This window comes from Onychomys torridus, chromosome 1 (assembly GCF_903995425.1).
Source record: "Onychomys torridus chromosome 1, mOncTor1.1, whole genome shotgun sequence".
Lineage (NCBI taxonomy): Eukaryota > Metazoa > Chordata > Mammalia > Rodentia > Cricetidae > Onychomys > Onychomys torridus.
This window is the reverse complement of record NC_050443.1, coordinates 10,725,023-10,750,493: the sequence shown is the minus strand read 5'-3', so window position 1 is coordinate 10,750,493 and position 25,471 is coordinate 10,725,023. Positions and strand designations below refer to the sequence as shown.

The 25,471-nt window shown below is 52.0% G+C and overlaps 2 protein-coding genes across 8 annotated transcripts; one reads left to right on the top strand and one right to left on the bottom strand.

Annotated features, from left to right (window-relative positions):
• Window positions 1-4,131: 4,131 nt before the first annotated feature.
• Rtn2 (reticulon 2) lies at window positions 4,132-15,825 on the bottom strand. Its single transcript, XM_036182991.1, has 10 exons — window positions 15,583-15,825; window positions 12,313-12,357; window positions 11,763-12,233; window positions 11,412-11,672; window positions 6,596-6,803; window positions 6,167-6,305; window positions 5,983-6,052; window positions 5,829-5,875; window positions 4,829-4,887; window positions 4,132-4,580 (listed from the first exon to the last, which is right to left on the bottom strand). The coding sequence occupies exons 1-10, from the start codon at window positions 15,614-15,616 to the stop codon at window positions 4,505-4,507; spliced, it is 1,410 nt and encodes a 469-aa protein (XP_036038884.1). The 5' UTR covers window positions 15,617-15,825; the 3' UTR covers window positions 4,132-4,504.
• A 2,772-nt stretch (window positions 15,826-18,597) lies between these two features.
• Ppm1n (protein phosphatase, Mg2+/Mn2+ dependent 1N (putative)) lies at window positions 18,598-22,935 on the top strand. 7 transcript variants are annotated; one of them, XM_036183073.1, is made up of 5 exons: window positions 18,600-19,557; window positions 20,240-20,357; window positions 20,430-20,535; window positions 20,609-20,669; window positions 22,886-22,935. In XM_036183073.1, the coding sequence occupies exons 1-5, from the start codon at window positions 18,640-18,642 to the stop codon at window positions 22,889-22,891; spliced, it is 1,209 nt and encodes a 402-aa protein (XP_036038966.1). In that variant the 5' UTR covers window positions 18,600-18,639; the 3' UTR covers window positions 22,892-22,935. The 7 variants fall into 7 exon arrangements, with proteins under 7 accessions (XP_036038991.1, XP_036038996.1, XP_036038983.1 ...); XM_036183056.1 differs by lacking the exon at window positions 22,886-22,935 and adding an exon at window positions 21,857-22,271 and having other exon boundaries at window positions 20,589-20,669; XM_036183065.1 differs by lacking the exon at window positions 22,886-22,935 and adding an exon at window positions 21,857-22,271 and having other exon boundaries at window positions 18,602-19,557.
• Window positions 22,936-25,471: the final 2,536 nt, after the last annotated feature.

Here is a 25,471-nt window from a genome sequence, read left to right as displayed (position 1 = left end):
GTGGTTGCTGGGAATTGAACTCAGGACCTCTGGAAGAGCAAGCAGTGCTCTTAACTTCTGAACCATCTCTCCAGCCCCTAAAAAATTTCTTAATTAAAAAAAAAAGGATCGCAATGGAAATACCCGTGTTTTCCGACGGTGTTATGCAATCCCACAGGTTGAGATCGGCGCTCCTAGAGGCATTGTGAGGACGCCGGTAGGGGGCGCTCGGCTACTTCAATTCCGAAACTGTTTCTGTTTGTGCCCTGCGTCGGGGCGCAGGGGTGGGTCGGGTGCAGAGAGGGGCCTGAGGGCTTTAGCGTTCCGGTCGGATTCTTCTCCCACCTCCCCATACTATGATATGAACACTACGCGTTAGGAAAGATGTGAACGACCTCATCTCTAAAAAGCTTTGCTGAAGTACAGAGGTCGCCGGGCGTGTGCGGTTGTAATCCCAGCTCTCTCGGGAGGCAGAGGCAGGCGGATCTCTGTGAGTTCGAGGCCAGCCTGGGCTACAGAGCAAGCTCCAGGACAGCCAGGGCGGATACATAGAGAAACGCTGTCTCGGGAAACAAAAAGAAAAAAAGAAAAGAAAGTGTATATATAATAAAGTATTTATTTATTTTGTTTTTTCCCCTCGAACTTCAGACATTTCCCTGCCTCTGCCTCCTGAGTGCTGGGATTAAAAGTGTGTGTGCACCACCATGGTCTGGCGTATTTATTCTTGTGGGTGCATGCACAAGAACGGCTTGAAGAGCCGGCTCCCTCCTCGGGTTGGAGGGTTGGGGGGTTCACCTTTACCCACTGGGCCGGCCACCTTTCCATCATTTGTGTGCATGTATATGTGGTACCGGGGATGTGACCCATGGCCTCTCCCTTGTTATGTAAGTGCCCTATGGCGGGGGGTGGGGGGTGAGGGTGGGGGGGTGGAGGAGGAGAAAGAAAGGAAGGAAGGAAGGAAGGAAGGAAGGAAGGAAGGAAGGAAGGAAGGAAGAAACAAAGAAACAAAGAAAAGGAAAGGAAAAAGACTCAGCAGTTAAGAGCACTGGCTAGTCTTCCAAAGGACCCCAGGTTCGATTACCAGCATCCACATGGCAGCTCACAACCCAACCCTCTGTAGCTCCAGTTCCAGGGGACTTGACACCTTCACACAGACATACCATACATGCAGCCAAAATACCAATGCATATAAAAACAAAATAGACAAAGAAAAAAATCCAACAGTAAACTATTTTTTTTTTTTCTTTCTGGTTTTTCGAGACAGGGTTTCTCTGTGAAACAGTTCTGGCTGTCCTGGAACTCACTCTGTAGACCAGGCTGGCTTCGAACTCACAGAGATCCACCTGCTTCTGCTTCCAGAGTGCTGGGACTAAAGGCGTGCACTATCACTGCCCAGCCAGTAAACTAAATTTTAAAAGTAACACACAACTTGGCTGGAGATACAGATATTGCTGTTGTAGTGGGGGTTTTTGTTTGGTTTGGTTTTGATTTTTTTTTTTTTTTCTTGGCCTGGTCTGACCACATATAGCCCTGGCTGGCCTATAATTCACTACCAAGACCAGGCTGGCCTCTGACTACAGAGATTTATTTGCCTACTTCTGCCTCCTGGGTGCAGAGGACAGTTTGGGGAAGTTAGTTCTCGCCTTCCATCTTGTGCATTCCAGGGATTGAACTCAGGTCATCAGGCTTGGCAGCAAGTGCCTTTAACCCCTGAGCCATCTCCCGGCCCCTCTCTTTGTTCTAGTGCTGCGCTGCACAGCATCCCTACCATGTGGGTCTATAATTCCTCCTTGGCACCCCTGTATCCATCTCCTACAATGGCATACAGGGCAAGAGAAAGGTGATACAGTGATGAACAAGTCCAAATATATTTGTGTTTTTGTGTTTGTCTTTACTGTTATCTATTTCTGACGAGCAATGCTGGCTGGCTTCCAAGGTGGTAAGTAACATTTTCTTTATAAAAGATACTTGTTCTGTTTTATTCTACTTGTTCATGGTGCTGACAATGGAACATAGGACCCCTCGCAAGCTTGGCTAGCTCTTTACCATTGAGCCACACCCCAGCCCCTCACTGGGGAATTCTGGGCAGGGGCTCTACCACTGAGCCACACCCCAGCCCCTCACTGGGGGATTCTAGGCAGGGGCTCCACCACTGAGCCTCACCCCAGCCCCTCACTGGGGGATTGTAGGCAGGGGCTCTACCACTGAGCCACACCCCCAGCCCCTCACTGGGGGACTCTAGGCAGAGGCTCCACCACTGACCACACCCCAACCCCTCACTGGGGGATTCTAGGCAGGGGCTCTACCACTGAGCCACACCCCAGCCCCTCACTGGGGGATTCTAGGCAGGGGCTCTACCACTGAGCCACACCCCCAGCCCCTCACTGGGGGATTCTAGGCAGGGGCTCCACCACTGAGCCACACCCCAGCCCTCACTGGGGGATTCTAGGCAGGGGCTCTACCACTGAGCCACACCCCAGCCCTCACTGGGGGATTCTAGGCAGGGGCTCCACCACTGACCACACCCCAACCCCTCACTGGGGGATTCTACCACTGAGTTGCATACCTAGTCTTTGATATTTTATTTTATTTTATTTTATATGCATTGGTGTTTTGGCTGCATGTATGTCTGTGTGAGGGTATCAGGTCCCCTAGAACTGGAGTTACAGACAGTTGTGAGCTGCCATGTGGGTGCTGGGAATTGAACCCGGGTCCTCCGGGAGAGCAGCAGTGTTCTTAAACGCTGAGCCATCTCTCCAGTCCCATCTTTGATCTTTTGAGACAGTCTGGCTATTATATCTCCGTTTGTCTTTGAACTGTGTAACTATCCTGGAACTCAGCACTGGGATTACAGATGTGTGCCACCCTGTCTGGCTGTTCACTGTGTTTTTCTGAGTCAGGCAGTGCTAGGTATTAAACAAGGGACCTGATACATGCTCCTCAGCAAGTGCTCTTCTGCTAAACCACATCCCTAGCATGAAGGATCTCACAAGGACGTGAATGACATTTGGGAAACAGTATCTCTATCATAAACAGCCAAGCAACCGTACACATTTCTAGGACTGAGCATTTCTGCTGGGTCACACTTGGAAAATATACTTATTGTCATTATGTGTAAGTGCATACACAGACATAGCACGAATGTGGAGGTCAGAGGACAACATCATGGAGACCGTTGTCTTCCAGTCTCTACTGTTACTTTCTGTGTGTGTTTTGCCGGCATGGATGTGAGCGGCTGTGCAGCACAGTGCCTGCAGAGGCCAGAAGAGGGCATCAGATCCCCTGAGACTGGAGTTCAAGGTGGTTGGGGGCCAATGTGTGGAAAACCTTAGACCTCTGGGAGAGCAACCGGGGCTCTTAACTGCTGAGCCATCTCTCCAGCCTGGCATTTCTCTACTGTTCCGTCCATTCCCCAGATTCAACTCATACCACCATGCCTGTGTAGCAAGTGCCTTTCCCGGCTGGACTCTCTCACTGATCTTAAATCTTTCCTCTTTCTTTTTTGAGACAGGGTCTGATGGTTATGGATTACAGACAGGGTTTGATTGTAAACCAGGCTGACCTTGAACTCACCGAGATCCACCTACCTCCGTCATGCCTCGTTCCCCCCACCCCCAAACATTTATTTAGTTATTTATCTGCACGCATCTGTGAGGGTGTACAAGAACAACTTGAAAGGATCATTTCCGGTCTTTCACAGCGCGGTCCCCAGAAATGGAACTCATTTGGAGGTAGGTGCGTCTCATCAGCCCCAGTAATTGACTTTCTAACTGTTATCTGGAAATTATTAAAATGACACTTCTATGTTTATGGTGAGTGAGTGCGGGTATGTGATGGAGCAGACAGAAAAGTAACAGGACAATGGGGTCGGTTCTCTTTCTACCATGCGGGATTGATGATCAATCCGGACCTTACTAGATGAGTCGTCTTGCAGCCCCCAATCATCTCGTTTTGTTGCTGTTTGTTTTGAGACAGGGTCTCTCTACATAGCCCTGGATGTCCTGAAACTCACAGGGCAGACCAGGCTGCTCTCATACCACCTGCCTCTGACTCCTGAGTGCTGGGATTTAAGGACTGCGCTACCATCTTTTAAAAATGCTTTTCAGTGTAGGAAGGTATAAGTGGAGGGGCCTTAAAGCACAGAAGGCCGTGGATTTTCCACAGGAGTCTTTATTACAGTGTACATCCAAGCTCAGGGCTCGTCTGGACCCCATGCAAAGCCCCAGCATAGGGGTTGGTGGCTTCAAAAGATACCAACCCCTCACGGCGCCTCCGGCGGCGGGTCACGGAAGTGCAGGACAGCGTCTGACTATTAAACTACAAGTCCCAGCAGGCTCCGCGGCCAAGGAGCCTGGCCTTTCCTGGACTCTTAGAGCAGAGCCTCTTAGGAAATGTAGTCCGGGTTGCTCAGGCACTTCCCACTGGGAAATGGCTCGGCCGAGTGGGAGAGGGTGTGGATGCACGGGAAGTGAAGGGGAAGAGGGCTGCTGGGGTGTGGGCAGGCGTCCCTCGAGCAGAGACACTCTCATTCGCCTTTGGTTTTGGATCCGGAGACTACTGATGCTGCTGGGGTCCCGGTCCCCGGGATTTTAGCTCTGATCCTGAGGGAGGAAAATTAGGGGCCATGAGGTGTGACAAGAGATGGAGAAGGTGCGGAAGACAGGCTTAACACTCGAAGCTGCCTTGTCTTCCGCCTGATGACCTGCTTTGAGAAGGGGACATTGTGCTCTGGGAGATTTGGGGGTAGGAAGTATAATGGGCATGGGGTGGGGGGACGAAACAAAAAAAACCCGCAAGCAACAAATATCCCAGGCTCCATCCCCTCCCTGCCATCATCTCCTGAACTTACTTAGCTTTGATGTGACTCAACTGATTGGTCACCAGCCCCACATACTGGTCGATCTGGGCCTGGGGAGACCAAAGAGACAAGGGGTTCTGGGTAACTGATGTGGGATGCTGCCTCCAGCTCCCACATCTCCAAATCAGAAGAGGGTGTGGGGCCCACCGCTCCAGTTTCCACTATGAGAACCATAACTGGCCCTTCTGCCTTTGTGTCTCATGTAGCCCAGGTTGGCCTCAAGCTTGCAATGTACCCGAGGATGGCCTTGAACTTCTGGACTTTCTGTGTCTAGCTGGGATTACAGGTGTGTACCACCACATCTGGTTTTATACACTGCTAGAGATCAAAGCCGAGGCTTCATGCATGCTAGGCAAGGACTACTAATTGAGCTGCATCCTCCACCTGTGTTTTAGTTTTACAGACAGAGCCTCGCTACGCAGCCCTGTCTAGCCTTGAACATACAGGCATCCTCCTGCCTCAGCCTCCTGGGTTCTCAGATTGTTCACTTTTTTTGGTGGCACTGGCCTTGAACCCACGGCCTTCACTGTCTAGACCTGTGGTTCTCAACTCTCTGATGCTGCAACCTTTTAATACAGGTTGTTGTGGTGACCCCCAACCATAAAAGTATTTTTGTTGCCACTTCATAACTGGAATTTTGCTACTGTTATGAGTCATAGTGTGAATATCTGTGCTTTCCCATGGTCCCAGGCGACCACTGTGAAAGGGTCACTGAACTTCTTAAAGGGTTTCGACCCCCATGTGGAGAACCGCTGGTCTAGACCCTTTTGCACCGGAAGTGTCTCACCTCCCTCTCCTGAACCATGCCCCAGCCCCTCACTGGTGGAGCCTAAGCAACTGATCTTGAACCCATACCATCCTCACTCTACTGAGTGCCGGATGGCAGCAGAGCTCCCAAGTCTGCCCGGGACATGTCTGGCTACGGAAGGGAGGCAGTCACGTCACCCATTTTTGGCTTCCATGTTGACAATGGGGCGTTTGCCACACTCACCTGGTGTTGTCTGTACAGAAGGGGGACGGTGAACAAGGCAACCACTCCTACAGACACAGAAGGGGGGCGGTCAGGTTCTCCCAGCTCCGTGGGGAACCCCATCCCTCATGAGCCCTCAACAACCCGCTTCCCCACACTTCCCCCCACAGCTCACCCAGGATGACGAGAGTCAAGCCGTTGAAGATGGCCCCCACGAAGGTCAGGATATAGAAGAGAAGAGCCAGCTGCAGGGTGAGCATCAGTGTCAGAGAGACCTAGGGGCGGTGTGAACCCTGCCCCCCACTCTGGGCACAGAGGAGAGAGCTGACAGTCCAGGAGCAGTTTGGGGGGGAGTGTACCTTGAGAGAGTCCACCAGATCTTCCACCAGGAAGAAATGCCGCAGCTGTGTGGCCGTGGAGACCACGTGGGAGGCAATCTGCTGGGACAAACGCTCTGTCTGCTCCCGGGTCAGGGTCAGGTCCATGTCCAGGTAGGCCCTGATGGGATCAAGGAGGGTGGTGTGACTCGGTGTGTATGGGGGCTCAGGCTTGGCCAAGTGGCTCTAACAAGGGTGAGGATGGGATGATGTTTGGCGGGAGAGGAGAGTAAGGGTTGAGGATGCTTGTAGCAAAGGCTAGGGTCAAGTTTAGGGTTAGGAAAGGTAATCAAGGACACAGGAAGGAGTCAGGGCTGGGGACCAGGGTTCACGACCAGAATGAGAAAGGATGAGAACGGGCAATGTGTGAGCTGAGGTCAAGGGTCACAATGGGGTGTCAGGAGTTCTCACTGGAAAGGGTTGGTGCCATCTCCCCGGTGCACGGCCTGCAGCACTTTGCGGTAAACCCTGAGAGAGATGGTGGCGCAGAGACCCAGGAGGGCCAGGTGTGCAGCCACGGATACAATGCTAAAGTGCAGGAGGCAGAGGAGAGAGGCCATGAGGCCCGTGAAGACAGCTCCCGACGCCCTGGTGTCCTTCCAGTACAGCAGATCTGCCACTGTGGAGAAGAAGACAGTGGGTGGGACTGGGCTGGAACCGGGCTGACTTGGTCATCTTTAAGAGGTTTTTTAAGGTTTTCACGGCGACGTGAAGGCTGACTTCAAACTCTGCAGTCCAGGCTGGCCTTGAACTCACAGAGACTCACTTGCCTCTGCCTCCCGAGTGTTGAAATTAAAGCTATGAGCCAGCAGGCCTGGCCGTGGATTAAAGGGCCACACAATACGCTACAGTGACAATCTTCATTTTATTCAATTCTGAACTCAATGTGGGGGTCACTCACTTTGTTTGCACGCCTTCCCCTTGACACAGCAGTGTGGCAAGAGCCCCCCTTCTACGGATATTCTCACCTCCACATGCATCTATTTCTGAGATACACTTCCAGGTTGGAAATCACTTAGGTGGGCCTAGTCCCTAGATCTACTTATTTACTTATTTATTTACTTACTTACTTATTTGCTTACTTACTTATTTTTGGTTTTTCAAGAAAAACCAAACTCTGGAACTCACTCTGTCCTATAGACCAGGCTGGCCTCGAACTCACAGAGATCTGCCTGCCTCTGCCTCCTTAAAGGCCTGCACCACCATAGCTCAGCATGCTCCTTTTCTTTTTCTTTTTTTAAACAATTTATTATCTTTACTTTTTATGTGCATTGGTGAAGGCATGGATGTCTGTGTGAGGGTGTCAGATTTTAGAGTCACAGACAGTTGTGAGCTGCCATGTGGGTGCTGGGAGTTGAACCCGGGTCCTCCCTCTGGTAGAGCAGTTGGTGCTCTTAACCACTGAGCCACCTCTCCAGCCCCATTCCTTTTCTTTAATGGTATACATTTTGTCAAACTGCTCAAGAGGAAGACTAACAATTTTGTTGCTGTTGTTGGTGGTGGTTTTGAGTTTGAGTTCTGTGGCAGGGCCTTGCTATGTAGGCTGGCCTAGGACTTACAGCCATCCTCCTGCCTCTGCCTCCCAAGAGCTGGGATGACCGGTGTGCCACCAAGCCTGGTTACCAAACCTGAGTGTATGGTTACACCACCTGATATTCTGACCCCTGAACCCAAGCTACTGCCCTCTCCCAGTGAGGTGAGCTCACTTCCCAAGCTAGGCGGGGGTCCCTGGTTGGGACCTCAAGCCTTCGAGGGACCATCCTATCACCCGGACCTCTACTGCCCTCTCATGAAGCACACCCACTTGAGCCCCACACTCTGATTTCAGCATCCTCCCGTTTCCTTCCAGCTGACCCACAGGGGCCCACCCTTACTGCTGTCCAAACAACCCATTCCACTGGGCAGGCCGTGGCTGTTCCCTCTCAGAGTTTGCCCTCACTCCTGTACACTCCTTACACATCCTCCCGAACACTAGCGAGGAGCCCCCTTCCCCCAGTGCGGGGGGGGGGGGCTCCCCGTCGGGTCTCCCCCAGACGGAGACGGGGTGGGGGAGGGGCCGGGTCGCCCGAGGCGGGGCTAAGTTTAGGCACCCTGGGGGGAGGAGGCCTCCTGCAGCTGTGCTGGCACATCCAGCCCCGGAGTGACAGCGCAGGAGCCAGGGCACGAGGCTGGGGGAGGGGAACCGCCCTGCTCCCGGGCCCCAAAGCTCTGGCTTGAAGAGGGGACCCCATGTCGCCTCAACGTCCTCCCAAGACGGCCCCTGGTCCGCCGCCCCAGCCCCAGCATGCGTCTCTGACAAATACCCCGGAGGAATCCACGCCCCGGATCGCAGGGAGGAAAGACGAGTCTGCACCCCCTTTGCTCTGTTCCCGGACCCCAGTTCCAGGCCGCCCTGCAAGCCCACCTTTGCTCCCCATCTCGGCTCCAGAGAGCGGCTGCGGACGCCCGGCTTCTGGGGATCTCGCCCACTTCAGTGGGACCCGAGGCAAAGAGCAGAGGGGAAGGGCCCCTTTGTACCCAACCAATGGCTGTCCAGAGAGGTGGGGACAGTTCCCAAATTGGAACTTTGTAAACAGACAAGGAGTCGTCTTAAACCAACAGCTTGTGGTTCCTGGAGGCCCAGGCTTTTTAAACTAAGGCTGAGTCTATTTACAAAGACCGAGGGATACAGTTAGGGAAAAGTAGAATGTTTTCTTTTGTTTCATTCTTGTTTGTTTCTTTGTTTGTTTGTTTGGTTGGTTGTTGGTTTGGTTTGGTTTTCGAGACAAGGTCTTATTGTGAAGTCGGGGCTGGCCTGGAACTCACCAAAATGCACCTGCCTAATCCTCCAGAGTGCTAGGATTAAAGGCGTGCATTCCCCACCATGCCTGGACTGAGTAAAGGTGTTTTGTTTTGTTTATGTGTTTGTTTTGCTTTTTTGTCTTCCTTAAAATGTCTTCTGTTTGTGTGCTTGAGACAAGGTTTCTCTGTGTAGCCCTGACTGTCCTGGAACTCACTATGTAGACCAGGCTGGCTCAAACTCACAAAAACGCACCTGCCTCTGCTCCAGAGTGCTGGGATTAAAGGTGTGTGCAGTCCTCATCATGCCTAGCCTGGGTAAAAGTTTTTAGTTTTGTTTAGTTTTTTCATTTTATTTTATATGTGCACTGGTGTTTTGCCTGCACTGGTAAGGATGGCAGAGCCTAGAACTGGAGTTAGGAACAGGTGTGAGCTGCCATGGGGATATGGGAATTGAACCTGGATCCTTTGGAAGGGTGGCCATTGCTCTTAACCACTGAGCCATCTCTTCAGCCCCCTTGATTTTGTTTTTTAACACAGTGTCTCTCTCTCTCTTTTTTCTTTCTTTCTCTCTTTCTTTTCCGAGACAGAGGTTTTTCTGTGTAGCCTTGGCTTTCCGGGAGCTCACTCTGTAGACCAGTCTGGATCACAGAGATCCTCCTGCTTCTGCCTCCAAAGTGCTGGGATTAAAGGTGAGCGCCACCACCACCTGGCTGGCCTTGAACTCTCCATCCTCCTTATCTCAGCCTCCCCAAGTGCTAAGATTAAAATCCTGAGTCGTCACAATGAACTAAACACAACTTGCTATGTAGCCAAGGCTGAACTTGAAGTCATGATCTTCCCATCTCTGCTTCCCAAGTGCTGGTAGTACAGGTGCATACCACCATACCTGGCAAGAGGAAATCAGTTTTATATTTTATAGATCTTTGTGTGAGTATGCCCACATAAGTGCAGGTAACAAAAGAGGCCAGAAGGGGGCGTCAGATCCCTGGAGCTGGAGTTACAGGCAGCTGGGCACCACAATCCTGCTCTCTGCAAGAAAAGTACATGCTTGTAACAGCTAATCCATCTCTTTAGCCCACGAGTAAAGTTTTTGTAAAGGCCCTGGGTGTGTGTTGAGGTTGGTGTGGCTCAGCACATAAAACAACTTGCAGTACAAGCCTGATGTCCTGTGTCAGACCCCCAGGACCCAGCGAAAGAGCTGGATTGGGTGGAGAGCATCCACAGTCCCACGACTTCTATGATGAGACAGGAAGCTGAAGCAGGAGAATTGCCGGGACTCTCTCAGCCACCAAGCCTGGAGTGGGCAGTGTGGCAACAGAAATGAGAGACTCTGCCTCGGATCTCTGTGAGTTCGAGTCCAGCCCAGCCTCTGCAGTGAGTTTCAGGACCCCCAGGGTTACACAGGGAGACCCTGTCTTAAGTCCACCCCTCACCCCCAGAGACTCCGCCTCTACAAGGTGAAAGGTGGGGATGGACTCCTAACAGCTGTCCTGAGAGAAGCAGGAGGGATGCTCAGTGGGAGCACTCAGTGCTCTTGCAGAGGACCTGGGTTCGGTTTCCAGCACCCACAGGGTAGCTCACAACCATCCTAGCGCCAGTGACTGGGATGTGACTCCCTCTTCTGACCTCCACATGGTGCATAGATATACATGCAAGCAAAACATTTATACACCTAAAATAAATAACACCAGGCAGTTTGACCCTACGCCTTTAATCCCAGCACTTAGGAGGCAGAGGTAGGTGGATCTCTGAGTTCGAGGACAGCCAGGGCTACACAGAGAAACCCTGTCTCAAAACACAAAAACGACAACAAAAAAATTGAGATAGGGTCTCACTATATAGCCTGAACTAGACTGGAGTTTATTACGTAGACTAGGCTGGCCTTAAACTCAGCAAGATACGCTTGCCTCTGCCTCCCAGAGCTCTATGGAGCGATAATTTCATATATAGAAAGTGCCAATGAGGCCAGGGGGTGGTGGTGCACACCTTTAAACCCAACACTTGGGAGGCACAGGTAGGTGGATCTCTGTGAGTTCGAGGCCAGCCTGGTCTACAGAGCGAATTCCTGGACAGCTAGGGCTACACAGAGAAATCCACCCTGTCTTGAAAAACCAAAAAAAAAAAGAAAAGAAAGAACCAATGGAAGCAGGGTCCCGTGGCTGCAGGCCTATGATCCCAGCTGAGGCTGAGGCAGGTGGATGGAGTTCAAGGCCAGCGTGGAGGAGGCCCTGGAGTTAGTTACCAGTGTGCATGTGCGTTGTTGGCGGAGAATCCCCAAACCACACACCCCTAGGTAAAGGGGATCTAGGAGCACTCCCTTCTCCATTGTTCTTGGGTCCTGTGCAGAGCTGGCCCCCTTAACCTTCAATGTCAAACTCCCCACCTCTGTCCAGCTGAACAAGGTCCTCTGCAGCCAAGAGGAGCCTTTGGAGCACAAACCTCTTACCTAGAAGGAGCGGCCCCAATGTGGATTCTGATTGGTCTGTGCTATCGAGGCACTGTGCCATGATTGGCTCCTGCTCCAGCAGCCGCCCATGCTCTCCCTCCTCATTCAGCAGAGGCTCATCAGGACTGGAGTTCGAATCTTGAGATCTTGGTGGGGATGGGGTATGAGCCTGGGGGGTCCCGGAGCTGGGGCTAGGCTGCGGCGTCAGGATCTCAAGTTGCGAACGTAGAGCCTGAGCAAGTCGGAGTTCCAGGTTCGTCTCTGGAGTCATAGAGAGAGGAAAACCATGAGCGTTCTTCTTGCAAGTATCTTGGTGTGCCACGCGCCCTCCGTGCATCTCTGAGATCTCACCTTCCTTAGCCTCGATGGCCTCCAATCCATCAGGCTCCTCGTTTTCCAGTGGGGTGGAGCTGCTGGTGGCCGAATCCTCCCCGGATCCCGCACTCCGGGCAGCCCAGTCCAGTTGGTCCAACCGCAGCCTCAGGTCCTCCAGAGGGCGCTCAGCTGGAGGCACGGTGTCGGGGTCACCTCGGCGCCCCGGCTCTGGGGACTGGCTCAGGCTAGGGATGCTCTCCAAGCTGTCCCCCAGGCCGGGCTGTGGGGGTGGGTCTCGTGGTTCTGAGACTGACCGTCCCTGGGGCCGGGGGCGACGGGCAACTGAGTCCCTACGGCCCCCAGAGCCCACTACACCGTCGAAGGCAATGTACGAAAAGGTCAGCTCCCTTGGGGTACCCCAGTCCTGCGATGTGGTCTCCTCCTCATCATCCTCTGAGAATTCCCGGGCTGTGTGTAGCTCCCGAAAATCCGAGTCGTCATTCCCTCCTGCAGTGGGGGAAGGGTCCTCAGCCTCTCCAAACCACCCCGGTCGTGAAACCCCTCCACGTTCCCGCACTCCACTTACCTTCCGTGGAATCGGGGGTAGAAGAGGCTGTAGACGGAGCTTCTTCTGCAATGAGAAAGAAAAAAAGACTCTAGACTTAGACTGTCTAGATCACAGACATGAGCTGTCATGGTCTTGCAGGCGCATACCGCCAACCCTGACAACCTGACTCTCTAAAGTTGACCTCTGACCTCCACACACAGGACCCAGGACCGGAGGAGCACACACACACACACACACACACACACACACACACACACACACTGTGGCGCATGTTTTTAATCAGAGGCAAAGGCAGGCAGATCTCTGTGAGTTTGAGGCCAGCCTGGTCTACAAAGAGGGTTCCAGGACAGCCTGGGCTACACAGAGAAACACTGCCATGAAAAAAGGAGAGGGAAAAAAAGTCAATCATGTAAGTGCCCCAGGTCTGAAGGCCTGGATGGCTGGAATGAAAAGAATCTTAGAACATTTGAACCGTGGAACATTCTGCATTCTGTATACAGACCGTAAAACTGGGGACATCGATATCAAAATCTCAGAGCTGCAGGCCTGATGGCACAGGCTTGGACTCCCAACTACTGCAGATTGAAGTAGGAGGAACACAAGTTCAAGGCCTGCCTGAGCAAGTTAGCAAGATTGTTTCAAAATAAAAAGCAACAGCCAGGATTGTTACACAGAGAAACCTTGTCTCGAAAGTCCGATAGATAGATAGATAGATAGATAGATAGATAGGGATGGATGGATGGATGGATGGATAGAAAGATAAGATAAGATAAGACAAGATAAGACAGACAGACAGACAAAGAGGGCTGGGGATGCTCAGGAGTAGATTACTTCCCCAGCATGCCGGAAGCCCTAGATTCAGTCAGTCCATACAGCAGGGGGTGAGGGAGGGAGGGAAGAGGGGGTGGCAGGAAGGAGGAAGGGAAGGAGAAGAAGAGGAGGGGGAAGAGGAAAAAGAAAAAGAAGAAGAGAGGGGCTGGAGCCATGCCTGTCTTAATCGCTCTTGCAGAGGACTCTGCTCACAAGCGTCTGTAGCACGTTAGTTCTAAGGGATCAGACGCCCTCCTCTGGCCTCAGAGGGCACTGCATCATGTGGTGCACAGACACATAGGAAGGCAAAACATCATACATATATAAAATAAAAATAGGCCTTTAATCCCAGCACTCGCGGGGCAGAGGCAGGCGGCTGTCTGTGAGTTTGAGGCCAGCCTGGTATACAGAGCGAGCTCCAGAACACCCAGAGCTGTCTCAAAAAAAAAAAAAAAAAAGTAAAAAGTAAAATAATAAAAAGTAGGGGCTTGGAGAAATAGCTCAGTGGTTAGGAGCACTGGCTGCTCTTCCAGACATCTTGAGTTAAATCCCCAGCAACCACATGGTGGCTCACAACCATCTACAATAGGATCTGATGCCTTCTTCTGGAGTTCAGGAATACATGAAGCTAGAGCCCTCACATACATAAAATAAATAAATCTTAAAAAATAAGCTGGGTGGTGGTGGCTCACGCCTTTGATCCCAGCACTCAGGAGGCAGAGGCAGGCAGATCTCTGTGAGTTCGAGACCAGCCTGGGCTACAGAGTGAGTTTCAGGAAAGGTGCAAAGCTACACAGAGAAACCCTGTCTCGAAAAACCAATAAATAAATAAAAATAATAATATAAATAAAAATTAATTAAAGACACAGAAGAGGAAGAGGATGATGGGAGGAACACAGACGCAGAGAAGTCTTAGAGGTTCTGATATACGGTCAAGGATGCAACTCAGTAGGCTGAGTGCTCACTTACAGTGCACAAAACCCCAGGTTCGACTCCCAGCATCAAATAGACAGGGGGTGATGGTGCATGCCTGGTGATCCCAACTTAGGAGGGAGGTGGAGACAGGAGGACCAGAAGCTCAATGTTAACCTCAGACGGCTACATATACCACACATGCAGTCCCAGCCCCGCCTGGGCTACAGGAAGCCTATCACAGTCTTCAAAGTAGGAGCCTTGGAAAATTCAGTTCATCCATTCATTCAACAATCATTCACTAAGAACACATTATGTGGCAGGCACTGCTCTAGGCCTCAGAGGGGCATGTTATGAACAAATCAGAAACTCCTGACTTCATTAAGTTACACCCTGTGGAGGAGTCCAAAAGACATGGAGCCAGACAAGGTAAAGCCGAGTGCTGCTCAATACATGATAATCTTTAAGGCTTTTCTGATGGCATCAGACCTCAGCCCCAAAGGAAGGGAAGTCACGCAGATGCCTAGGGAGCAGCCTGCCAGACCGAGGGACTAGAAGAGGAATAGAGGGTGTAGAGATGTGCGTGGAGAAGAGTGGGGCTGCAGACAGGCCTGCAGGGTCTCCCCCGTGTAATTTCAGCTAAAGACGAGATCTTCGGACGCTGGGGAGGAGGGGAGTGAAAAACTAAAAATGTCCAAAGCACACATTCTCAGAACTTGGGCATCTGGATACCCAAGACGTACAAGTGGCTAGATCTGCTAGCGTCGGCATCCCCAGCTGTCAGAACCACCCTGTGTGGGACGCGGGATGGTAAACACCGACTGCCAGAGCCAATGGCTCTGAGTTGAGCAGGATCGGATGAGGGGCTTGGAACCGGGAAGCCGGCCCCTCAGAGCTAGCTTGGGGGCTCTGCACACGGGAGAGCCTCGAAGCCTTCGAAAATCGAAACCAGACCTCCTGCCCCCACCTCATTTCCTCATCTGGGCAACCGGGAGGCCTGCAGAGGAGTGGGGTCTTCAGCAGGGTTACTACTGAGTGGAAAAGCCCGCTAAAGACTCAGTAGTCTTGGCACCAACCCAACGATGGTGCTCTTTGGGGACGGGGGTCGGACATGCAGAGTGTCATTAGGAGTGCCTTTGGGGCAGGTCACGAGGGTGAGATGTGCAAACGGATCAGATGAGGGGAGTCGGATCCTTCCTTCCATCCTGACTCAACCCGTCAGCCGCGGCCAGCACCAGGGCTGGGGACAGCTCCCCTCGCGCCTGCTCCTTCTCAGACTGGGCGGGGCGACCCAATCCCGCGCCCCGGGCACCCCCCAACACGCGATCTCCGTGACCCCCCAGCTCTGCCCCCTTGCCCCGGGTCCTCCGGGTCAGGATGTCCCAGTTGCCGCCAAAGCGCGACTGGTGGGGGGGGGGAGGGGAGGGATTCCTTTGTCTCCTTCGGCTTCTTCCCCTCAGCCCGGCTCTAGCTCCAGCCCGCGGCGCGCGCAGAAGATGGAGACCCAAGGAGGACCCCACGCGGGTTTCTGCGCCCCACACCAGGCCGGAGCCTCTCCATACTCACTGCAGTGGGCGAAGACCGGCAGGACCTGCCCCATGGCCCCCCTCGGGCCTGCATCAGGACCCCCGCCCACTCCGGCCGCGCCGCCCTGGGCCTGGGGCCACGGGCGCTCATCTCCGCCGCGTCCACGACGCCGCCGCCATCCTCCTCGGCTGCTTTAGCAGCTGCCGCCGCCGCCGCCGCCGCCGCCGCCGCCGCCGCCCTCTGCTCCGCACAGCGCGGGAGGGCGGGGCCGCGGAGGAGCAGGCACTGCAGCGCGGGGCCCGTGGGCGGGGCCAGGCGCGGAGGGGCGGGGCTTGAGGGCATCGGGGGCGGGGCCATCGTGCTAAAGGGAGGGGTCTGGACCTCGAGGGCGCGGCCTTTAGAGAAGCGGGGCGGGGCTTGAGAGGAAGGAGGCGCTGGAGTGAGTGGCCAGAGAAGATGCTGGCGTGGATCTGAGTGGGCTGGGGGCAGATCTAGGGATGATGGCTTTGAGAGAGGGTAGAATATGATGTTCTAGGGTACAGTCCGAGCCTAGACTTGCAAATGGCGTGGAAAATGGGGGAGGGGAAATACTCGAAACTAATTCTTACACGTGTGTGTGTGTGTGTGTGTGTGTGTGTGTGTGTGTGTGTGCGCGCGCGAGCGCCATGGAGCATGCATGCAAGTCAGTCTCCTCCACTCACAGGGCCGTACCCAGTAAGCTTATTCTCACAGTCTTCAAAGTAGGAGCCTTGAGGGGTTGGGGATTTAGCTCAGTGGCCTAGCAAGCGCAAGGCCCTAGGTTCGGTCCTCACTCAGCTCTGGAAAAAAAAAAAAAAAAAGTAGGAGCCTTGGGGAGTTTCATTTCATTTCATTCTTATAACAGTCCTCTACTGAGCACGTGTTGTGAGGCAGGCACTGCTCTAGGCCCCAGATGGATATGGTATAAATAAATTAGACAAAACTCCTATTCTATCCTGACTACCACTTGTCAGCCTTTCTTCTGGGCTGCTTCTGTCAGACCAGGTCCTGGGGCTCCTTCTACCATGTGGGTTTCAGGGATCGAACTCGGGTCATCAGGCAAGGGCTTTTTACCACGCTGAGCCTTCTTGCCCACTATAAAATGTTTGAGGCACAGAGGGGAGCTTAGACATGTGTGCCAGTGAGGCTTACAATGGCATAGAATGACTTAGGGGTCTGAGCTAAAGATGTGGTCTGGAGAGAATAGAAAGGACAAGTGAGAGGGAGGTCACCTCGGCAAAAATGACCACAACTGAGAAGGAGACAGGACAGCTTTGCTTTGTTTATTTGGTTGTTTTTTGGGTTTTTTTTTTTTTGGTGGGGGGGTGAGGGGTGAGGGAAATAGGGTTTCTCTGTGTAGCCCTGACTGTCCTAGAATTCACTCTGCAGACCAGGCTGGCCTTAAACTCCCAAAGATCTGCCTGCCTCTGCCTCCTAAATGCTGGGACTAAAGGTGTGCACCGCCATCAACTGACGTTTTTTAAAGGTATTATTACTATAGTTAGTTTTTGTTTTTGTTTTCTGTTTTTTTGGGGGGATGACAAGGCCTTATGCAGCCTAAAATGACCTTGAACTCCTGATCCTCCTGCCTTTACCTCCCAAGTGCTGGGGTTACAAGTCTGTAATACCATGACTGGTTTGGAGGCCACCCTTGACTAGCCAGTACCCTGAACGCAGAAGCGGGAAGGTCAGGAGTTCAAGGCCAGCCTCAGATACCATATGGAATTAAGAGTCCAGCCTGGGCTACAAGAAGACTTGTCTCAATAACAAAATAAAATGGTTTGGGAGATGGCACTTGGCCCACTAAAGTGGTCAGAGCTTGAGTTTAGACAATCTACCATCTGAAGGAGATCTTTATGTAGAAGGAAGGCAAGGGATCTAGAGTTTATTTTTCTGCAATACAGCTTCCTTTTTCCTGTAATTCAGTTTCCTGGTTTCTAAACTGGTCACATAAAAGCCAGGCATGGGGTGTGTGTGTGTGTGTGTCAAGAGTTAGCTCGGTGGTTAAGAGCACTTGTTCTTACAGAGAACCCAAGGTCCAGCACTCACATGGCAGCTCACTACAAGTATACCACTCAAGTCCCGGAGGATCCGACGCCCTTTTCTGACCTCCAAGCATACCAAAAACACATGTGGTGCACATACAAGACACCCACACACATAAAATAAATGAATCTAAAAATAAATCACAAGAAAAAAAAAATTAGGTGTGGTGAGCAGGTTTGTTTTTTTGTTTGTTTGTTTTTGTTTTGTTTTGTTTTGTTTTTTTAAATCTCAGCATTCAGAAAGCAGAGGCAGGCGGACCTCTGAGTTTGAAAGCCTGGTTTACGTAGTGACTTCCAAGCCAGCCAGGGCTACATACTGAGACCCTGTATCAAAACCCGATAATAAGCCGGGTGGTGGTGGTGGCACACGCCTGTAATCCCAGCACTCAGGAGGCGGAGCCAGGCGGATCTCTGTGAGTTCGAGGCCAGCCTGGTCTACAGAGCGAGATCCAGGACAGGCTCCAAAGCTACACAGAGAAACCCTGTCTCGGAAAAACAAAACAAAACAACCCTCCCCCAAAAAACCCAAAAAACAAAACAACAAAAAATACCAATGATAATAATAATAATAATTAATAATTTGGCATGTAAAATAGTGTGTGTGGCCTGTGACAGGGCTCAAGGGGGTAAAGGCGATTGTTGCCAAGCCTGATGACCTGAGTTTGATCCCAAGGATCCACAAGTTGCCCTCTGACCGCCACACACATTAAATGAGTGTGACAAATTTTTAAATAATGTGTTACACACCTGGAAGTAGAATGCAAATAATTTGCTCTTACCTTCCCACTCCCACCCCATCCAGGCACTAAGACCTTTGTTTGTTTTGTTTTGTTTTGAAAGTGCAGGAAAGAGGAAACCCATGAATGTACCTCTTAGTGACCCGACTTCAGGCTAGGTCAAGGGGCAGGAAAGAGATTTACTTGGTTTAAAGTCTCACAGAAGAGAGATTAGGGGAGGTGTGGGGGGTGGGGTGGGAGGGGGACGGGACGAAGGCGGTGAGAGGATGGAACCTTCTTGACCCCGCGGCAGGAGGATGGCGGCCTTTGCCCGACTGCTGGAGCGTCTCGGGTGGTCCCCTCGAGCTCAAGAGACAGCGAAGCAGGAGGTAGAGGTGGAGCGCAGGGTCCCCGGCGAGCCTGGGGGTCTCTTGGCTGCGCCCCGATGCTCGCAGAGGCTACACGGGGGTGCGGCAGCCGCACCCGGCTTGCGTTTCGGGGCGAGCGCGGTGCAGGGCTGGCGCACGCGCATGGAGGACGCGCACTGCGCTCGGCTGGCTTTGCCCGGCCTGCCGTCGGGCTGGGCTTTTTTCGCAGTCCTTGATGGCCATGGCGGAGCGCGGGCCGCGCGCTTCGGAGCGCGCCACCTCCCAGGTCACGTGCTGGGGGAGCTGGGTCCCGCGCCCCGGGAGCCGGAGGAGGTGCGCCAGGCTCTGCGTAGCGCCTTCCTCCGCGCAGACGCGCATCTGCGCGCGCTCTGGCCCCGCAGCGACCCCGGCGGCTCGACGGCCGTGGCCCTGCTCGTGTCCCCGCGCTTCCTCTACCTGGCGCACTGCGGGGACTCGCGCGCGCTGCTAAGCCGCTCGGGCTCCATGGCTTTCTGCACCGAGGACCACCGTCCCCACCGGCCTCGGGAACGCGAGCGCATCCACGATGCTGGTGGCACCGTCCGTCGCCGGCGTATTGAGGGCTCCCTGGCCGTGTCGCGAGCCCTAGGCGACTTCGCCTACAAGCAGGCACCCGGGCGGCCTCCTGAACTGCAGCTCGTGTCCGCCGAGCCCGAGGTGGCTGCGCTGGCACGCCAGGCCGAGGACGAGTTCGTGCTCCTGGCCTCCGATGGCGTGTGGGACACTCTGTCTGGTGCGGACTTGGCGGGGCTGGTGGCGTCGCGTCTCCGTCTGGGATTGGCCCCGGAGCAACTCTGTGCGCAGCTGTTGGACACGTGTCTGTGCAAGGTCCTGGGGCCACTGCATGTGGGGAGGAGAGGCTTCGATGATTAGGGGTGGGGCCGAGCTAGTGGGTGTGAGTGTCTTGGTGTCCAGAGCAAGGATGTTTTGAACCATGATGGAGCTTAGAAAGGGACTGATAGATAAGTGGGAGGGATTTAAGAGAAGGGGCGTGGCTTCTAGGAATGGAGTTGGAGCTAGGATTTCAAGTCAGTCCTGAGATGTGTCCGAAACAGGAAGAGTCCCCTAAATAATAGGAAGAATTTAAAAGGCTTTGGGCTGGCTTTTTTTTTTTTAATTTCACTTATTTAATTTATTACATTTTAATGTATTTCGTGTGCGTGTTCATACCACATCACGTGTGTAGGTCAGAGAACAGTGCTCTCCTTCCATCATACGGGTCCCAGGGATCAAATTCAGGTTGTCAGGCTTGGTGGCAAACGTCTTTGCCCACTGAACCATCTTGCTGGCCCGTGGCTGTTTTCTTTACTAAAGCGTGGTAGGACCCGTAAAGGGCATGGTCCAAGAGATGGGTCCAAATGGGAGAGAGAGCTTGGGTGAGGTAGTCAGATTGGCGAGGGGCTGTCCCAACAGCAGGATCGTTGGGAAAGCCATGCTCTCAAAGGCGTGGGTAGAACCCTGGGAAGGCTTTTGACGCTCCCACCAGACTCTTTTTCTTTACCTTCTCCAGGGAAGTCTGGATAACATGACTTGCATGGTGGTCTGCTTCCCAGGGGCCCCCAGACCTTGTGAGGAAACCATCAGGAAGGAGATGGCTTTGGACGCAGCCCTGAGCCACAAAGTTGCTGGTGAGCAGTCATCTAATGGCCCATGGGAGGGGTAGTTGGTAAGTACGGGCTCTCCACTCACTCCCTCCTCAGAGCTGTATTCTTCTGCCCAGGAACCCCCATGCCTAAACACGGTTTTCAGGACCCTGGCGTCAGAGGACATACCGGGCTTGCCTCCCGGAGCAGGGCTGCATAGCAAGTGAGTTGGGGCAAGGCGGGATGGCTCAGGGCGACAGGACCAGGTCTCTTTAGAGCGTCCCTTTGCTCTCCAGGGCCACTGTCATTGCTGAAGCATACTCTAAGCTCCGTCATACCCCAGAGGAATGTCAGGAGGTAAGGGACTGTCTCTTTGGGTCTATCCCCAACCTATCCTACACCCCTGCCTGCCCGCCACACCCCTGCCACTCTGGCAAGGACACCAAGCTCAGGCCCTAGCCCCAGCCCAGACCTGTGTTGCTGTTGTTAAGTTTTGTAAGTTTTACCCTTTCATTAATGTGGGGGGTGGTGAGTGTGTATACGGGGGCATGTTGCTGTTATGGCAGTCAGAGGACGACCCCCGGAGTCAGTTCTCTCCTTCCCTCATGAGGGTCCTAAGAACTGAACTCAGATCATTGGGCTTGGAGGAAAGTGTGTTTGCCTGATGAGTCGCCTCACAGCCCTTTACATGTTGTTGTTGTTTTTAAATTTAAGGCAGGCATGGTGGCCCATGCCTTTAATCCCAGCACTCGGGAGGCAGAGGCAGGTAAATCCCTGGAGTTCAAGGCCAGCCTGAGCTACAGAGCAAGTTCCAGGACAACTAGGGGTACACAGTGAGACCTTATCTCAAAAAAAAAAAAAAAACAAAAACAAACCAATAAATAAAATAAAGGGCCATATGGATCAGTGGTAGAATGTATGTACAAGGCCCTCGGTTCAATGCTCTGTGCTTCAAAAACAGCAACTGAAGGGCTGAGAAGATGGGTCACTTACTGCTCTTCCAGAGGACCTGGGGATGACAGCTGTGATTCTAGCGCTCCCGAGTGAGGAACTTTGGGGAGGCAGTTGAAGTCACCCTGGAAGACATGTGACCCTGTTTAAAAAAAAGAAAGGAAGGAAGGAAGGAAGAAGGGGAAGGCATCTGCTGCCCTCTCCGGCCTCTGCACACATGAAATGTACATGGGATGTGAATGACACTCCCGGGGACCTGTCCTGGGATCCTCAGCCAATCACTGTTTGTGTGGGGGGACATATAGCTAAAAGTCCAGATCCAGGAGAGGGCCAGAGCTTTTAGCCACCTTTGCTCAGCACTGGCACTTCATCTGCCTCTGTCCTGCAGGGACATGTACATGTATATGTATACATGCATACATATGTATACATGCATATGTGTACATGCATGTGGGCAAAACACTTGTACGCTTAAAAATTAATTTTTTTAAAAATTTTTAAAAAGAAAGACAAAACCGAGGTAGGGGGAGGCTTCTAGAAGGCTGAGGGGGTTGCTGACAGGCGGCTTCACCCTCTCCCACGTTGTCTTACAGAAGAGGTGAGATGGTGCGGAACCCACGGCACCCTTGACTTGAACCCGTGGCCGTCCTCTGGGACCATCTGCACAGCTCCGGGGAAAACCTGTGCTTCCCTACCCTAAGAGGCAGAGGAAGGAAGGCCAGCCGTGGAGGAACCTAGATCCTTCATTTCCCCTTCTCTGACTTCCCCTCACAAGAGTCTCATGAGGGGGAACTCCACCATCACCCAACACCAAAAAAAAAAAAAAAACAAAACAAAAAAAACAAAAAAAACCCAGCCGAGCATAGTTCTTTTTCTCCTCCTTAATATTTAAAGTGAGACAGGTCTTAAGAGATCAATGTGTAACAGCATTTCTACCTTTTTTTTAACCTGTTCTACAAGGAGGTAGTAAGATCTGAATATCTGAAATTTTTAATCAATAAAGCAATTCCAAATGCATCCCCCTTCCCTTGTTTTTTTTTTTAATTATTACTATTTATTTTGTGTTTATGTGTGTGTGCAAGCACATGCCATGGCATACACTTGGGTGTTAGAGGGCAACTTTCAGGAGTCGGGTCTGGGGATTGAACTCAGGTCCTCAGGATTAGCAGCAAGCTCCATTATCTGCGGGGCCATCTCGTTGGGTCCCTTTCTTCGCTTCTTTTTTCTTTCTTTCTTTCTTTTTTTAAACCTTCCCCGCGCTTCCCTTTCATTCATTCATTCATTTATTTTTCGGTCTATGAATGTTTTGCCTGCATTGATCCACATGCATTGCACGTGTGCCGGCAGAGGCCAGAAGAGGGCATCAGATCCCTTCCGACGGGATTTACAGAGAGCCTTGTGAAGCGGTAGGATGCTAGGAACCGAACCGAATTCCTCTGCAAGAGCAGTGAGTTCTCTTCCTCACTGAGCCATCTCTCCAGCAGCCCCTTACTTACATCTTTGTTTTGAGCATGTAGTCCAGGAGAGTCTTCCCGCCTCGGCCTCTCAGGTGCTGAGCTCACAGGCATGTGCTGCCTCCTCCACCTCCACGTTTTCTTATATAAAAAGTTGTTTGTTGCCAGGTATGATGGCATCGGCACTCCCAGGATCGAGGCGACGACGATCAGATCAGGAGCTCAAGACCACCCGGCGGGGGCTGGGGGCGGGGCGCAGAGGCTCACGGTTAGGAGCGCTCACTACACCATTATGAATGATGACTGATTTAGGATCCATGCAAGCAGACATCCTGCAAATGCCTGTAACTCCAGCTCCGCGGGATCTGACACCCGCTCTGAGCTCCACAAGGGAGCAGGTGCAATATCAGCACACACGCCTGTGCATACACTCGATAAATCAGTTAATTAAATTAAAAATTAGTGTGTGCCTTTAATCCCAGCACTCAAGAGGCAGAGGCAGGCGGATCTCTGAGTTCGAGGCCTGGGCTACAGAGCGAGTTCCAGGATAGCCAGGACTACACAGAGAAACCCTATCTCAGAAACAAAACAAAAAGTGATTTGCTTAGTCTCTGGTCAGCAAACGTGCAGTGAGCAAATGCTGTATCATCAGACCCTGTTCATCGCTGGGAGCCAGCCCCGTCCACTGGGCCGACTGCCCTGTTTGGGGGACAGCAAACAAGTCCACTACAAAGTAGAGCCACAAGGAAACAATACAGGGAAGAAAATGACCAAAGAGATTCACCTGATGTTAATTTACTTTTTATCAAATCTTGGGCTGGGTAGATGGCTCAGCAGATGCCACCAAGACTGACAACCGGAGTCTGGCAACCTGGAAGCCACACAGTGGAGGTCAGAGGACAACACGTGGGAGCGAGTCAGTTCTCTCCTCCCACCATGTCGGTCCCAGGAACTGGACTCACATCCTTAGGCTCGGCAGCAAGTGTGTTTACCCATTGAGCCATCTGTTTTTATATTTTAGAAGTGTTGTAAGAGCCAGGTGGCGATGGTGCACGCCTTTAATCCCAGCACTCGGGAGGCAGAGACAGGTGGATCTCTGTGAGTTCGAGGCCAGCCTGGGCTACAGAGTGAGTTCCAGGACAGGCATCAAAACTACACAGAGAAACCCTGCCTCGAAAAACAAACAGGGCTGGAGAGATGGCTCAGTGGTTAAGAGCACTGGCTGTTCTCCCCCGAGGACCTGGGTTCAATTCCCAGCACCCATGTGGCAGAGCATGACTGTAACTCCAAGATCTGACACCTTCTCACAGACATACATACACGCAAAATACCAATGCACATAAAATAAAAATAATTAAAAAGAAAAACAACAAAACAAACAAACAAACAAACAAACAAAAAACAAAGAAGGGGCATGAGGGCTGAGCAAGTGTCTGAGCGGTAGATCTTGTTTAGGGTGCAAAAGGCTTGTATTGTATCTCCCAAAAGTGCTGCACGCACATACACACAAACACACACACATGAATGAACCAAGACTATGTCTGCTACGTTTAAAATATTTCCATTGGGACTTTTTGTGTGCACCTGTCCATGTGGGTGCCCGTGTGCTCTGTGTATGTGCTTAGAGCTCAACTTCAGGACCGTCTTCTTGATTGTTTTTTTTTTTTTTTTTTTTTTTTTTTGGCCTTATTTTAGAGACAGGATCTCTCCAAACCTGGAGTTCACTGATTCAGTTAGCTAGTGATGCACGGGGACCTTCCATGTTCCGCTGCCTCAGGGCTGGGGGGTTAAGAGACCTACATGGGTACTGGGGACCCCAACCCAGTCAGAAAGGGCACTTCACAGTGCGAGCTGTCTCTCCAGCCCTGTTAATGAGACTTTTAGAGGAAAAGTTGCTAGCTCTTGCTATAGTGCCGGTGGTACAGAGCTTTTTACCCTTCCCATTTCACGATGGGCAGACTCGCATGCAAGCGGGTCTCCCTCAGCTTTAACTGTTACTCCAGCTTGGCCTCTTTGAGAACCCAGAAGAGGATAAAATCTGTTATGTCCCAGTGCTCACAGCCTGGGAGGTTCACAGAACTATAACCTAGATCAGTGGTTTTCAACCTACAAGGTTGCAACCCCATTAGGGTCGCCTAAGATCATTGGGAGACACAGATATTTACATTACGACTCATAACAATAGCAAGATTACAGTTATGAAGTAGCAATTAAGATGATTTTATAGTTGGGGGTCACAACATGAGGAACTGTATTAAAGGATTGAAGCATTAGGAAGGTTGAGAACCCCTGCTCTAGATGAATGGGGGGGGGGATTGGATTACTCAAGTTTTTTTGTTTTGCTGTTATTGTTCATTTTTCAGACAGAGTCCCTTTGTGTAGCCCTGGCTGACCAGGAACTCACTATGTAGACCAGGCCAACCTCTTATTCACTGAGATCTGCTTGCCTCTGCCTCCTGGGTGCTAGGGTTAAAGATGTAAGCCTGGCCTAATCGTGGTTTTTTTGTTTGTTTTTAACTTTAAAACGATTTAGATGTATTATTTTTAACTATGTGTGTGTGTGTGCACATAAATGCAGTGCCCTGGAAGGCCAGAGGCCAAGGATACCCTGGAATTGGAATTACAGGCAGTTGTGAGTCTCGTGCTGAGACTTGAACTTGCGTCCTCTGGGAGACTAGCAAGTGTTTTTTAACTGCTGAGCCATCCCCACTCCACCCCCCGTTTTTGTTCTTAAATATTACTTGGAAGTCACTC

What these genes read in the sequence shown, in the direction of transcription:
- Rtn2 (XM_036182991.1), bottom strand. Translation starts at nt 15,616, where the DNA reads ATGGGGCAGGTCCTGCCGGTCTTCGCCCACTGCA. An exon ending in GCCGGTCTTCGCCCACTGCA is followed by an intron (nt 12,358 to 15,582) that starts GTGAGTATGGAG and finishes TTCTCATTGCAG; the next exon opens with AAGAAGCTCCGTCTACAGCC. An exon ending in ATTGGGGCCGCTCCTTCTAG is followed by an intron (nt 6,804 to 11,411) that starts GTAAGAGGTTTG and finishes TCTTCTCCACAG; the next exon opens with TGGCAGATCTGCTGTACTGG.
- Ppm1n (XM_036183056.1), top strand. Translation starts at nt 18,640, where the DNA reads ATGGCGGCCTTTGCCCGACTGCTGGAGCGTCTCGGGTGGTCCCCTCGA. An exon ending in TGGACACGTGTCTGTGCAAG is followed by an intron (nt 19,558 to 20,239) that starts GTCCTGGGGCCA and finishes TACCTTCTCCAG; the next exon opens with GGAAGTCTGGATAACATGAC. An exon ending in GGAGCAGGGCTGCATAGCAA is followed by an intron (nt 20,536 to 20,588) that starts GTGAGTTGGGGC and finishes AGGTCTCTTTAG; the next exon opens with AGCGTCCCTTTGCTCTCCAG.